The 15379-nt window shown below is 37.0% G+C and overlaps 1 protein-coding gene across 1 annotated transcript in view; it reads right to left on the reverse strand.

Moving 5' to 3' along the window:
- Window positions 1–15379, reverse strand: part of RIT2 (Ras like without CAAX 2) — a 172498-nt gene that overhangs the window by 109985 nt on the left and 47134 nt on the right. The window contains exon 2 of the mRNA XM_041423568.1: window positions 12208–12264. Within this exon, the coding sequence (XP_041279502.1) occupies window positions 12208–12264 (57 nt within the window). The remainder of the gene's footprint in view (window positions 1–12207; window positions 12265–15379) is intronic.

Consider the following 15379-nt stretch of genomic DNA (forward strand, 5'->3'; position numbering starts at 1 on the left):
AAACAAACAAACAAAGGTAATGATTCTATTATCTATGTTTGAAAACAAAAGAGCAGAACATCTTGTAGTTGGTTTTGTCCTCCTAATATAGGAACGGCTAATATCTTCAATGGAAAGCAGAAGCATAACTAGATTATGTTCAGATCCTGAAATAAACCTCTTCATTTAATCCTAATCAATGAAAAGTGGTGTCTAAACACTTAGAGGGGAGCAGTGCATAGAACTATAGAATCACAAAACTGCTTGATTTGGGAGGGACCTAAAAGAATCTCATTCCAGCTCCCCTGCCATGGAAAGGGACACCTTTCATTAAAGTTGCTCAAAGCCCTGCCCAACCCACCCTTGAATACTTCCAGGGATGTTCACTTCCCTTGAACACCTCTGGCAACCTGATGAACATCCAGAACCGTTGCAGAAGAATAAAAACTTCCATTTAGGTCCAGTAAGTCTCATGCAGCCTCACTATTCATTATTAGTAGTTTTTAGCATCCACCTTCATCATATTCTTGTCTGACTCCTTTACCTCAGGCTTTGGCTGCATCTGCTTCCAATAATTCACCTAAAAGCTTCCTCAGCCTAATGGGCATTTCTGTTCAGCTCTCACCTCACCACGGTGCTCCTCTCCTAATGCCATTAGGTATCTGTCTTAAAACAGCTGCTCTCAAATTAACTTTCTCCCTCTTTTTGGGCTGCCTAATGTTTCAGAGCTGTGCTCTGCAGGGCAGGACTGATAACACTGAGCTGCTGAAGCAGCCTGATTGATTTTCAGTTTTGGTTAAGTACATGCCAGTTTTCTTGGTGACCTGAAACACACTCAGTGCCTTTTGATTTGGGAAATGGGTTATACATTGCACATTCCATCTTCTGTTTTTTTTTCCTTTTTCAGTTTTACCTATAGATGTGTACAAGAACCTCTTCTAGAATGTCAGCTCACTGTTTCATTACTGTGGTGCCCTTTCATTCTTTGCTGAAAAGCACTGGAAGCAAAAGCAGCTTAATCTCACTTAGTCTATGGTAACTAAAAAAAAAAAAACCAAAACAAAACAAAAAAAAACAAACAAACAAACAAAAAAACCCAAACAAACAAAAAAAAAAAAACAAACAAAAAAACACCTAACATTATTATCTGTGCTCTAAAATGTTTTGTGTGATCAGAAATCTGAGGGAATTGAACTTTGAGCTAGTTAAATTTAGTTTCTCTTTTCCTTTTGTGTTCTCATGATCATGAAGTTTATTAACAAAGCAGTTGGAAAAGGAGGCAATGGCCTGGCAGCCTTCAAGAACAATAAAATTAAGAATGATTGTGTTGAGCAGTTTTGCATGGGAGAGATTTTCTTCTATATGGACTAATCAACAAGGATACAAAGCACAGTGTACAACAGAAAATTCAAGGTAAGACACCTATTTTCAGACAAAGGAGGTAAAAATATAAAACATTGGTAACCAGCAAGGCAAACTCACTGCTACCTTTTCTGGTCTTGCAGCACCTTGCACCCAGTCAGATCTCTGTCATCAAGGCCCAAAGTTTATAAGTTACAGCACGATATGTGAGCATAACAGTATATGTCACTTTATCCACTCTGGAGAAAAATATTAGGGCCATTAGCAGATTCAAAATTAAACACAAAAAACACCAATGCAAATATCTCCTTCTACAGAACCAATGAGTATTTTTATAATGCTATACTTTGTACTAATTTTTTACTCTTTGCAACATTTTATTTTCTAGCTGCAGATGAGCGTTTCCCCCTCCAAACTAGAATTATTATTAATTAAAACAAAATGCTTCTTCACAAGACCACAGAGTGGTTACAAGTTCTGGTCAAGATCAAATTTATTTTACAATTTATGTAACCAAGATGAAGTCTAGAAACCAAGGCACCCCTCGTCCTTCATTTCCCTAAACATATGGATAGAGAAACTCATTCCATTCTTACATAGCAACGCATTCTGAAACACAGAATTCTTCTGGGTTTAGCCACCTACTTTAAATGATAACTTTCTGCTGGGATTCAGCATGGATTTAATTTTAAAGAAGGCACAGTTGATCTGAATAATTTGGTCCTGTGAAGCAGCTTTCAGTTACAATGCAAATGCTGTTATCAACAAAGCCACCATTTATGATTTTAATCTGCAAATATGCACAGATGTGACTAATTTTGTGTTAATCATTGCATAGGAAAAAGTTTGTTGCCTAGAAAACTTGCCCAGGTCTTCATCAAAACCTGCAATACTGTTCTCCAAACAAGCTAAATTTTACTTGTTAAATGTTCCCCACCCAAGTAAATAGAGCTATTTTTCTCAGAGCTAGGTCTAGCAGAGAAATTACAAGCCTAAGATTGATGGTAACTCAGGAAAACCATTGCACTTGCTGTTAGGAACTGCTTGCAATGTAGATAATGCTACTAATATTTAATAAAAGCATAACATTACTTTCTCTGCTTCCAGAAAAATTTCATTTCATTCAAAGGCGCACATGAACAAAGTACTCCTGTTTAATCAAAACATGATAATTAACAGAAGTCCAAGTACCCTTATCTAGGGGAACAAGGATAGCAGGTAGCAATTTCACCACTCTTTCAAGTCTGTGCTTGTGCAACTGAGTGGGAGAATCTGAGGGCTACGAATTCACTTCTTGTCATTTCAGGGAAAGTAATTAGCAAGTTGGCTACATCTGCATGGTTATTAGCACGGATGGTGCCTTGGATTTAGTAAGGTGTAGATGGCTGCTGGCTTCCATGAAAGAAAGGTTAATGGAAACATTTGTCCTGCAATGAGGAATTTTGAATTGAGCGTGATAAATGTTCCGCCTCTGGAAAACCCTGTCATGGCGTCTCTTTCAATTTCAAAAATAGTTTGTGGAATAATTTTGCTAATCACAATATACAGGATACATGTAAGCAAGTTTTCCCTATTCATGGGCTGCAAGTCTTGCTTCAGGTCCTTCTAAGTTCATGATCCTAATGGTAATTACATGTAATTAATGGTAATTGCAATCACCAAATGAGGGTTGCGACACCCACGGCAGAACCGCCAGGCAAAGGCCACAGAATGAGTTTGGTATTCACTCCAGCTACAGCCATATAATTCCTGGGAAACTGGACATCCTCATCTGCCACAAAACACGACACTCCACCCCACTTTTAGTCCCAAGAACCTAGGCTTTCTTTATTGTATTTCACATTTCAAAGAATTATTCATCTAACTAACATGAGATGCAGAGGTTAGGATGACATAGTCATGCTCTATCACTTTGCATACTTACACTGCTAATTAGAAACTACAATATGTGTGTGGCCTCACTGTGCATAGCAGTTCTGGGTAAACATATAAACTCTCCTGTTTTTGGTGTGACCATCCAGATGCTGACCTTGCTTGCAGCCAAAATCAGTCAGGATCTAAAGGTTTAGAGCCCAATTCCACAGATCATATGAGGGGCTCAACCCAACGAAAATGTGTCAGTGAAACTACTACAAGAGAGCTGAAAAGAACCTAAGAGGAGATATTGCCCCAGTTTTCTTTTTTGGGTTAATATTAGGGTATAATTGTAGGCCTGAGAGTAGAAGAGCTCAGCTCTGAGAATATTCTCTTCTGCCAGCAGAACCATTTAAGCTCTTTTTCTGCTTCAAACTACTAGATTTATCAATCAGACTTGGTGGATCAAAACAGGGGAAGAAAAAGCGCTTTAGTGGAGTCAAACCAAAACCACCCATTGCTGAATTGGAGGTCTTCTGCCCTGTACAAAACTGGTACGAAGAAAAAAAATTTACTGTTTTGTGTAGAACAGACAAAAAAAATTAATAATGGTTTCTATTCTTGGCTGACTCTTTCTACACTCTGAATATAGAAGATATTATAAAAGATTTTAATAAAAATGTTTCATTATTGTAATTATTCTTACTATTGCTACTATTATAAAAATATACCACAGAAATGCTTTTGTATTGTCACATTTATAAGAAAAGGCTTTTTTCTTCCTTCCTCTGTTTTAATTTGACTAATCAGTGCTTAAGAAGAACAACCACCAAGTCACAGTTCTATAAAGTTTTTGGTTATTTTTTGTATTATTTCTATATTTAGCAGATACACAACTATTCTCAGGTTTCCAGAAGAAATAGAAGGGTAATATACCATATTTTGGTCCTCCACAATTTGATCCTCCACAGATCCTTTTCCGTGAAGAGAAGATGGCCAAGGCAGGAACACATTTTATTTCCAACACAAAGAAAATTAATTGAGTATGGAAAATAATAAATATAAACCATTAGCAGCTAAGGGGTACTGGTGCATTTTTGAATGTGAAAACAAGGCAAGCATAAATCTGTCATGACAGCACACAGAGTAAACAATTTTCTGTCCTCTTTTAGCCATAATAAGCACTTGCTGAGCAGAGATTTTGGATAAATAGGATCATATAAACATAGCACCCCTCATAGCTGTCCACCAACTGGATTTAACTATTCTGACCAGCACTCACCCCCTGCCAGGTTTCACTCATAACAAAGAGAGTCATTTTTTTGTTTTCTTAATTTCTAAAGCAATGGAGAAAGGGAAGTCTTATCACCAGCCAGATTATTATTTAAGGTAATTCTGATTAGACAAATGTTCCAACTGAGAATATAGAGAGCCATGAAAGGTCACAAGAACATTTAACCAGTTTTCCTACTTTGGAGATGGTCAATAGCCCAAGGAATACCACACCATCGCACAGGTAATTGCCACTTCTATTTTTGACAACAGGGATCAACTTGTGAAGGAATTTTGGCTCATGGACTGGTGTCTTGAGAGTGAATGCATGAGATGCTTGACTGGGTTTTCACACCTTGCCTGTCCCATAAATAAAACCATTTCTGATCTCTTTCATTCCCACTTATACCATTTTTTCCACATATTTGTTTCTACATGATCCATTTTGACTTTTTGAGCCTTGAGAACTATTTTTTTCACCAACTTTTTTAAACTCAGCAACCTGTCAGGCAGCTATTCCATGTTCGGGTGGCTTACTCTTTTTATGGAATACTACTGAATCAGCTTGAAAGGCTGTTCAGAGAATGCCAGATAGCCTGTGAGGCTGGGAAAAAGGCAGAGATGAAGAGTGGGATTTCCTCTTTTTCTTCACCAATGAGTTTTAAGATTTGGCTTTTTTCACCTCACAAAACTACAGACTCTTTCAGCGTCTCCAGTGCCTGCTCCTAGCAGGTGATTGCTCATGCACCACTCCTTGCCCGTGCTTTAGGGTAAAGAATAGCTCCAGGTATTAATAACGAATGGAGATACCTTTGTATATTAGTATATTATAATATTAATAGCTCTAGATAGATAGCTCTACACTTGATCTCTACACTTTTTCCTCCTCTGAGACTTCACAGCCTGGTGAAGCAGGGGCTGATAGCTGTGGCTGCTGTCTGGCACTGCTGTTCCTGAAATGAATCTGCCAGTAGAGCTGCTATGTTCAGTTTTCTAAGGGCATGTGAGATAGACACACACCACTGCATTGCCAAGGCTGAAGTGCAAGCCAAAATCCTCTTCAAGGTGTTCTGACAAATGTCCAAACTTTGAGGAGGTGTTTGGTGACTTGAGAGGGGAGATCAGCCCTGAATCAGCCCTCTGGGGTACCTATTCTCTAAAAAGACACTGACTGCATTTGCTTCTCTGATATTGCTCGTATCAGAGATGTTACTAAAAGAAAATTATTAGATTAAGCAACGTTTCCCTGGTGTTTGAAAATGTTGATTGAAAAAAAACTGTCACCTGGTGTAAACAGCCCTAAAAATAATTCCATGAGTTGTATGTGTAAGAAAACCCGAATATTGGACATTAAAATTATGACCACGATTTCAGGGGTGATTCCCCTTGAGTACAAAGAGAAAAATGCAACCTCGTATTTGATAGTTTTTTGTATGAAGTCTGAAAACAATTTAGGACTGAACAGCTGCTTTATGACAGCGAAGTTCAAAGAAGGAAAGTTTAACATTAGAGCAGGAGATTGTGTGTCTGAGTAACACAGCAAGTTTAGAATAGGAGCAGACTAGTCCTTTAACAAGAAAAACACTGAAGTTCTCAACAGAAAGAATCAAACTTCATCATGATCTCAGACTTCATCTAAGACAAACATATCTCATACTGAAACGTTTAGAGATTATCCCACTATCATTAAAGTGCACTTTAGAGAAAAAATACTGCATTTAAAAAAGAAATATCTCAAAAAGAAATAGGATTATTTTTGGCTTTCAAGTCAAATTGTTTCCATCAGAGAGAGAAAAATCTGCTGCTATTTTCCAGTCTCCCCTCTCTGTACTTTCAAATAATTTGTATTTTCTTTCATAGTAGGACAAAATAGTAACACTAAGCAGAAAGCGTGTTATTGCCTCCTTGAAATCTAAACTAACTGAGCAGTTTGGACACTTTTTCCATTCTTAATTTCTTGATGCTGTTCCCTACTTTTCTATACATGGCTTACTTTTTGCTTACTATGGAAGAACCTACACTGCCAGACACATGCCAATGTTCTCCTTCCTTTTGCCACCTTAGCAAGGATAGTGCACAGCATGTCTCACTCTTCATTTTCCTCTATCCAGATACTCTGAGAGGTAACACAGTGATTTTTGAAGGTCCTTGTTCTGATAAGCTGTTGGAGAACACACCATAATTCATCTTCAGGCATCTAGATTTAGAAACCTACAAAATATTTGTCTATATGCAGGGTAGGTAGCTAAAACTCCTTACTCTGAAGTGTGGATGATATCTCGTTGCCCATACTGGAGTCTTGATGTTTGATATGCTCTTGGGAATGTTTTCTGGTTTTAATTCACGGGACTAGAAGGGCTCTGGTGATCCATAAATCCTGTGTCACACTCACAGAGGACAGATATCTGCCACACAGAACCTCTGGAAGATCTACAGCCTTCTGGGTGGGGATCCTGAACCAAAGCAGGACTGCAGGGCACAGAATCCTGCACAGAACACTTTAGGTTGGAAAAGAGCCCTGAGATCACTGAGTCCAGCTGTTAACCCAGCACTGTCAAGCCCATCCATGTCCCCAGGTGCCACACCTACAGCGATTTTAAATCCCTCTAGGGGTGGAGACTAGTGACTCCACCACTGCCCTGGCAGCCAGTGTCACTGCTTAATATCCCTTCAGAGAAAAAAAAAAAATCCAATGTAAACCTTCTCTGGAGCAAGTTGAGTCCTTTTCCTTTTGTCCTGTCCCTGTTCCCTGGGAGCAGAGCCCAACCCTCCCCCCAGCTGTCCCCTCCTGTCAGGAGCTGTGCAGAGCCACAAGGTCCCCCCTGAGCCTCCTTTTCTCCAGGCAGAGCCCCCGCATCTCCCTTGGTCACTTCTCATCAGACTTGTGCTCCAGACCCTTCCCCATCTCTGTTCCCTTTCTGGACATGCTCCAGGGGATTTCAAATGGCTCCCACAAACTGTGATAAAGGAAGTGAGAAAAGAACTGAATCTCCACTCCTAAATCTCCTTGAATCTCATATTGGAACCAAGATACATGATTCATGTGCAGTATTTATAATTGGGATGTCTAAATGTGAGCCTTAGTCAAACAGAGAATTCATAACCTCTGCTTTTTTTGATATACCTAAGTAAAACTGTTTTACACCAAAAGTGATTATTAATCTCCTAATAATGCAAATAACACCAACAGACAGCAAAATGAAAAATAAAAACACAATTTTAAGAATATGGTTCAAAGGCATGCACCAGTATTCTTGTACATTCTTCATTTCTTGTTTGAACAATGATGAATATGGAAAATAGAGGCAATATTGCTACATCTACATAATCAGTGTGAATACCCTTGGGAGACAGTCCTTGGAGTAAAATTGATCATTTTATATGAGTCTTTTATGCCATCTCAGATAAGGCCAATAAATATATGAAGAATGATGAATAAAATAAAAAAAAAAGGAAAAAAAAATAAAACAAACAATTTTGGGTCTCAAATCCAGTTGTGACATGCTCAGTCCAATCTAAATATTTATTTTTGATATAAAGAAAGAGAATGAGAATTAATTTAGTGATGGTCTGCACATGCATTCTTGTTTTATACAAGAGCAGAATGTTCTAGAAACTTTTTACATCCTAAATATAAATGTGAATAAAACTTTTGTGGCAAGACGCCTTTCCCCAGATGTGTCCCACCTTTGTCTTCTTTAATTTTTAATGAGTCTGTATTTCCCTTGCTTTATACTTTTTCATTATTGTACATTCAAATCAGATACAATCTTTATATCACAGATATTTTTTTGTATGCATTATCTAAAGCTAGAGTATTTCCAGCTACATTTTACATTTTTCTGTCTGAAATTCAACCTCACACTTCCAACACCTTATTAAAGATGAGTAAATGCATTTTATTTGATGCATTAGTGAATGCACCAGTTCGTTAGGGAACCTCATGGAAATTCATGTGCTTAATGCTAGAGTGCTTTCCATCCCACACCCATTTCAATTAGAGTTTGACATTGACACAGCCTTAATGCCCTCAACTGCTCATTTGACACAATCTCATGCAGTGATATCTCACCAAAACAGGAAGCTGCTCTCGCATCTCGTTTTCATTATGTATTCATTTTAAGATTAGTCACATGGTTAATGAGCATCTTGGAGCCTGTCCAGTTTGCTGCTCTCTGTCGTGTTTCCTTTCCTGACACTCCACTTGCATTAACTCTCTGTGATGTTGCCAAAGACTGTGCAGACTGTAAATTGCTCTTAGCCATTTGTTCCAGAAAATTATCACATCCACTGCCATTTGGAATTTATGCCCATTGTTGACTACAATTAAATATTAAATGTGTGCTAAAATAATTTTATTCTCACAAAGTGCTAAGCCCTGATTTTTTTTCTTACATACAATCTAATACTAATTTTACCCTTCACCTTCCACTTGACTTACAAAAGTAATATGTTTCTGTCTCAAAATTTTGAACTGCAATGATTGTAGCAAACCTAAAAAATGGCCATTATAACCATTTGATCTTGAAGTGGCATTAAACTCAAAGTGACAGCATTAAAATTAGCAATTCAGGTAGCATTTAACTTTTTAATCAATGTTTACTCTATATTTTAAATTAATACTGATGCATCTATTTCTGCATTTATGTGTATGCACACATCAGTTAAATTCTTCAAAAGTCTACATAAATCGTAAATATAGAGAGAAAGGCATGTAAATAATTCTAAACCTATTTGCATAGTCCTTTCAAGATCAAAATTAACACATTTGAAGTATATGTGTGCATAACAAACTATTTCACAGGAATCCATGGAAATGAAAAACAGCTGAAATTGTTATTTTACTTCCTTCCCAATGCTTAAAATGGACAATGAAAAGTTTAAAATTATAAAGTGATTATCAATATTTTGGTAGATCCAGGGTCATCAACAACTTGCCTGTAAAACTGAAAGTGATCGATTTCTGGGATTTCAGGGACAATGATGCTGTTTGCAATGGCCCCTCTATTTCACTACCATTTGTTTTAGGAGAATTATTTAGTAAAAGTCTCATAAAGTGCAAGGAGGGACAGCATCATTTCTGCCAGCACTACCTCTTAAATCTTGGTTAAATTTGAACAGTTAAGCACCATGATCACTGCCACCACAATTTCACACCATAGAAAACAAAGAGAAGTAATAGGTAGTGCAAGAACATCAGGAAAAAAATTATGTGGGTATTTATTAGATTCTTATGTACATGTCAAGCAAATGAGACAATCCAGCTTATCTTAATGCTCAGCTGGAGAGCTATAGTCTCAATAGTTGGGTTAACACTGGGAATCTGTGGATTATCACTTCAACACACCATAGACCTTTTTCTTCTGGACAGGATCACCCATTCAGTGACCTCCACAGAAACCTTTGTTCCTTAAAATGACCAGAGAAATAAAACTGCAGGTACACAGAACTATTTATTTCCAAAGTACCCAAAAAAAAAGTGAGGCCAGGTGCCCATAACAGTTCAGGACAGCACATAGGTTCCATAAAGAAGATAAAAACTGATGAGGAATGGAAGGGGCCTGAAATGTATGGTGCAAGGAAAAGGTAATAAATTGATATCCAGAGAGATCAGGGATTGCAGAGAGAGAAGAAAAACTATTTAATTTTCTGCTTTGTCACTCAGCCTGCTTGAATGTAAATTTCATAGGGGGCCTGTTTTGTAATTTCTGCATCATCTGCTGCTGGGTTACAGTGAGAAAAAAACCTCTGCCTGGAGATATCACTGCTCTGATCTTAGAGGATAACTTCGGCATGACACAAAGGTTCTGTGTCTATCTCCTCATGACCTTAGAGGAATAACCTTTTCTCCTGACATCAGCATAATCTTGGCCCTGGAATTGCTCATTTTGGATCCCCTTATTTTTCAGGCTGATGGTCTAAATAGTAAAAATATCCTTACCAGTGGATGCGTAACTAAACATGAGATTAATTATGTAAGTTGAGACCAGTAGCTTAAAAGTAGTAAAAACAATCTCAACAGTATAAACTTTTTCAGTGGGCTCTCATTTGAAAATTATGGGCTTGTAATTATAAATCCAACAGCAAGTAATTCCTTCTACTTGTTTGGTTTTTTTTTTTTTTTTGGTTTTATGTACAATTTTAAGGAGTCATACAACATTAGTATGCGTTTTAGAACTCAGATAGTAGTAAGACTTTTTCAGGTTGTCCCCATCATGATCTGATGAAGAGAGGTGCTGAAGAGAAAAACTTGTGCTTCCAGCTCTGTCTAGCCAGCTGGGTGAGAGGGAATTCAATAATTCCCTGCTCACTTTTACCCTCTCTCCTCTTCTTTAGTGTTGGTTTTACTGACTAGAAACACTTTCTCACTCAAGGAGACCTTCATCCTGATCAAGTCCTCAAGGCATTCCTGCAGTATGTGCTTGGAATGCACCATAAGCTTTCCTTCTCTTCATGATTATATATTATTCATATTGTGGAGGTGTCTAGAGACCAATAAATTAAGATTATGATGAGATACAATATAAGAATAAATACTGATGGCAGGTGAATAGCTAATAATAAGGATGGATGTATGTACATAATTTAGTGATGTCAATAACTAATAATGTTCCTCTTTTCCAATTAGATTTAATGATTTAATTTTTTTTCCTGAGAAAGGCAAATTAATTTGTAGCAATTCCACAGTAGTTTTGCCTTCTTTAGAGATGACACATCCCATTGGTGTTTTGCAATTTTTTTTAACAGCTATAAAATTACTAGTGACATGAAGAGTGTATACATATTTTCCTTATTAAAGTTATGACCATTTACCAAGAATTAAAATCCAGGAAATGTGGAATACTATAGAAATAACAAATAAAAATAAAAAATGTCATTGTCTGCTCTGTAGAGCAATACAATAATTTTATAGAAGTAAAAGGTGAGTTGGAAATACTTGAAAATTTCAAAGAAAACAAAAAAAAAAATTTGGCTAAGAGGAATTGATTTCTCTTTTTACCCTCCAAAGAAATCTTTGCAAATGTAGATGTTTTTAGTGCCTTCTCCACTTATTGGACCCAGATTCTGCCATTTTTTCCTTGTTACAATTAAATACTGCACATAGTGTGTATAAATGCAAGTATAAATAAAACTAAGTTATAAAGACACTTAAATTAATAAACATAAAGGTCTGACAATCACTCAGCATTTAAAGTTAATTGCAGGTAAAGACATATATTATCATAAAGTGTAAAATAGATGTGTGTGCATTTCTATAATCACAAGTAGGTAAACCCAACAAAGTTAGCAGAGTGTGTAATCCCAGAGCACAACTCTATTAAATTGAGTGGTCATTTGATGTTGCTCGAGGAGGTCAGCTAAGACTTTAATACTGGGAAATAGCACTAAAATAACAGAACTTAAAAAAACCAGACAAGCAAACCCCACTCCAGATTGGAGTTTTCATATTCTTTGGCAATTTTGTTTCATATTCTGTAGTTATAAGTGCATGACATTAATAGTTACAATGCATTGGCAGAATCCTGTTGTTGAAAGAGATTTTGCATGAAGTGCGTTAGGAAGAAGTATCTGTGGTAAGGCCATGACACAACTCAATTTTCATCATGAAATTAAGGTGTAATCTAAAGTTTTCAAATTTTGCTTCTATCTAAGGGTCTTTTAGAAGCAACTCCTCACTGTCTCAGTCTCACACAGGCAGAGAAACTGAAAGGGGTGAAGGTGAGAAAAACCTGTACTCACCTATAGTTGGGTCATGGTAGTCAGGGAACCGATGACTAATGAACTGCATTGTCATTGCTGCAGAGGAAAAAGAGAGAGGGAAGAAAAAATAATTATATCACCACCATTAAATAGAAATAGCCAGAAGAACACATGGATAAATCTCTCATGCAAGTATTAACTCAGATTGTGAGTATAATTTTTTTAATGTCTACTTCTGCAATAATGCATTGGCTCTACATTGATAACTCAAAACTGATAAATGAAGAACAATATGAATTAAACCTCTTTAATTGTCTTAATTTCCAAACTTCATTGTACTACTTCTGTGTTAAGATCTTACATGTTTTTAACACTTGGTAAATACTGTTAATCTGATGTTGCATACAGATGAAAATTGCCATGACAAAACCACAAAACATGACTTACAAGACTGATTCATAAAGGTTTTCACAGTGCTATAAAATGCCACTAACTGTGGCATTTCTGGTTTATTTAGTGATACCTAATTCGTTAAATTTGATGCAACAGATGAAGGCTCCTCTTAACCCAGAAAACTTCTGAGGAGAATGTTTCGTGACTGAATATTAACTCATGTAACTCAGGAAAGTTACATGAGACTTCAGGAAAACTGCATTCTGCCATTTGGAATAGGTGGCAAGTTATGAAAATGGAAAATGAAATAGGTGTAGAACTATGAACTGGAAGTAAAATTCCAATTTATGCAGAAACACATAAACTTTCATGTCCTGTCCAACATGACATCTGAAGTTCATTGGCCTTGAAAAGCCATGAAAGTAAAGTTGGGTATTCAGTGACTACAGTAACATCATAGCAATTAGATGAACTTGGGAAGTAACATTTTCTTTGTTGCTTTATCCTCATAAGTTTGAATATCAACTAATTTGAATCTCCCAAACAATGACAGTTGTAAACAAAAACCTTTGAAAAGTTAAATATGTTCATTCTAATTAAATAGAAGAGGGAAAAAAAGGGTCAAAGAGAATTTTTAAAATACTGCTTGATTTTTAAACCATTTTCTTTCCATTTTTTTTTCTGGCATTAAAATTAATCTACAGATACTATATAGATAGTTGTTTAAAAAAGTAGCCCACCTGAAACATTACTATCAGTCACAACACATGAAATCCAACATGAGATTTTGCCTCATGTCTTGAACATCTCAGCTGCTTTCAACATGCACAACAGAGGTTATGAGCAAGATGTGAGACATTTAAAAAATCTGCATATAAATGCATCGACTTTTCAAACAGCATTGTCTTAGTTTCATGCTTGTCCTCATATTTTCAAGAAACAGAGGCTAGGGAGATAGTTTTATGAAATGATAAAGAGAAGAAGTATTAAACATTTATTAGGATGTTAATAAATTATTGCATCTTTAGACAAATATAAATGCTAAGAAGCAGCATTATAAATTCATAGATATCCAGAGAGGGTAACTGTGTAAGAAAAAGCTCATTCAGTCCATATATATTACAGGGCAATAAATCTATGTACAGTCACACTTGTGTCTTCTGTATTACATGTTTTCAGATGCATTACTTTTAAGCACTATGCACGTTTGACACTTTTATTTCCAGGAGAGATACCTGTTTTGGTTTTTTTTAAATCATGACAGATTTTTAGCCACCTCTGTTCTGATTGCTGTTGGTGGTTTATGAAGAACAAATTCATGTCTGATGTGATTTGCCTAGTTTGCTCTTAGAAGCTGAGGCAGCTAGCAGAGATGCTCTTCATATGGTTTATGCCTACACTTTCCCAGCTTTCTGAGGCCCTGTACCACAAATAAATTCAATTTGCTTGACTACCTGCTACTTTTTCTTGCCAAGCATTTTTTAAAAAAACACCCCAAACTATTCTGCATCTGATCTCATTCTGTTCCCTTCTGGAGCTATGCCTGCGTCACAAAATCTGTAGTTATAATTGAAACAAAAATTCTCAGAGGACAGGCAGAACTCATGGTTAATGTTTTTCCTCTCGCCTGAGACAGCCACGAGTCAATACATCATTTATATCCTCATCAAATTCACAGGATTCTAGAGGACTGAAATAAGCATGACTGAAAGAATCATGTTGTATTAAATATCAAATTTTCTATTGCGGCATGCAAAAGTGGAAGTGTTCCAAAGGAATGTGAACATAAGGACATGGATTAGTGGAGGCCTTTGCAGTGCTGGGTTAATGGCTGGACTTGAGGATCTTGGTGATCTTTTCCAATCTGAATGGTTCTATGCTTCTATGATTGTATATAAAACGAATCTGGTGAGGGACAGGATTTGAGAAAGGTGTCAAGAGAAGCACACACTTACTCAGAGTAATGAAATGAGAACACCTTACATTCATCTCCTTCAGAAAATGATGAATAAAACTCCCTTCTTTATTCATTTTGTCCCACAGGTTCTTCCCTGACAGCCCTTTGTCACAGGCTCCTCCTAATCACCAGGAGAAGGAACTTTGGCCTCTTTAGTCTTTGTCACCTCTCACTTGGGGATTTAGCACTTTCTCGCAGAAGGAATTGAGGTACACTGATCTTTTTTAATCACTGAATTACAATGCAAGATAAGGAAACTGGTGTATAGGTAGTGGGATTTGCAGCCCATTTTCCTCTGTGTGTTCCTTAGGATAAGAATTTGCATATTCTGCTATATCCAATTTCAGAAAATATTTTCAGTGCAGGCATAGCTGGTCTCTTCGTCTATGGGAAAGGAATAACTGATTTGTGGCTACAAAAAGTGAGTTCCTTGTATCAGGAGGACGAAGGACAAAGAAGTCTCCAAATATCTAATGTGCAACTCAGCTATGTCCAGTTTTACTAAGTATTCCACAGACCTGGCTGCTGGATGTGCAGAAATTAGCTCTGAATGATGGCTGAAGGTTGGTGAAGTGCTTCCCAAAGGAAATGGACCTTCAATCACCACTGGCATAAAACCATGAAGCTCAGCTGGAGCCTCAGGAATTAGACCTGCCCTATCTGGGCTTCCCAGCAGGACACCTGCCTCAGCTGGAATATGCTGGCTTCTTCATTGCTACTAACATCAGCTCCAAAGTAATTTCCCAGGGTGAATTAATTTTGAAAACTAACAGAAAAATGGTATTGGTATTTCATGCTGTGTCTTGAAAATATTCTCCTTGGTCCCATGGTTTTCCTCATCCATTACCTTTTTTTTTCCCC

Source organism: Onychostruthus taczanowskii, unplaced genomic scaffold (assembly GCF_017590055.1).
Source record: "Onychostruthus taczanowskii isolate IOZ18803 unplaced genomic scaffold, ASM1759005v1 scaffold79, whole genome shotgun sequence".
NCBI classification, from domain to species: Eukaryota; Metazoa; Chordata; class Aves; order Passeriformes; family Passeridae; genus Onychostruthus; species Onychostruthus taczanowskii.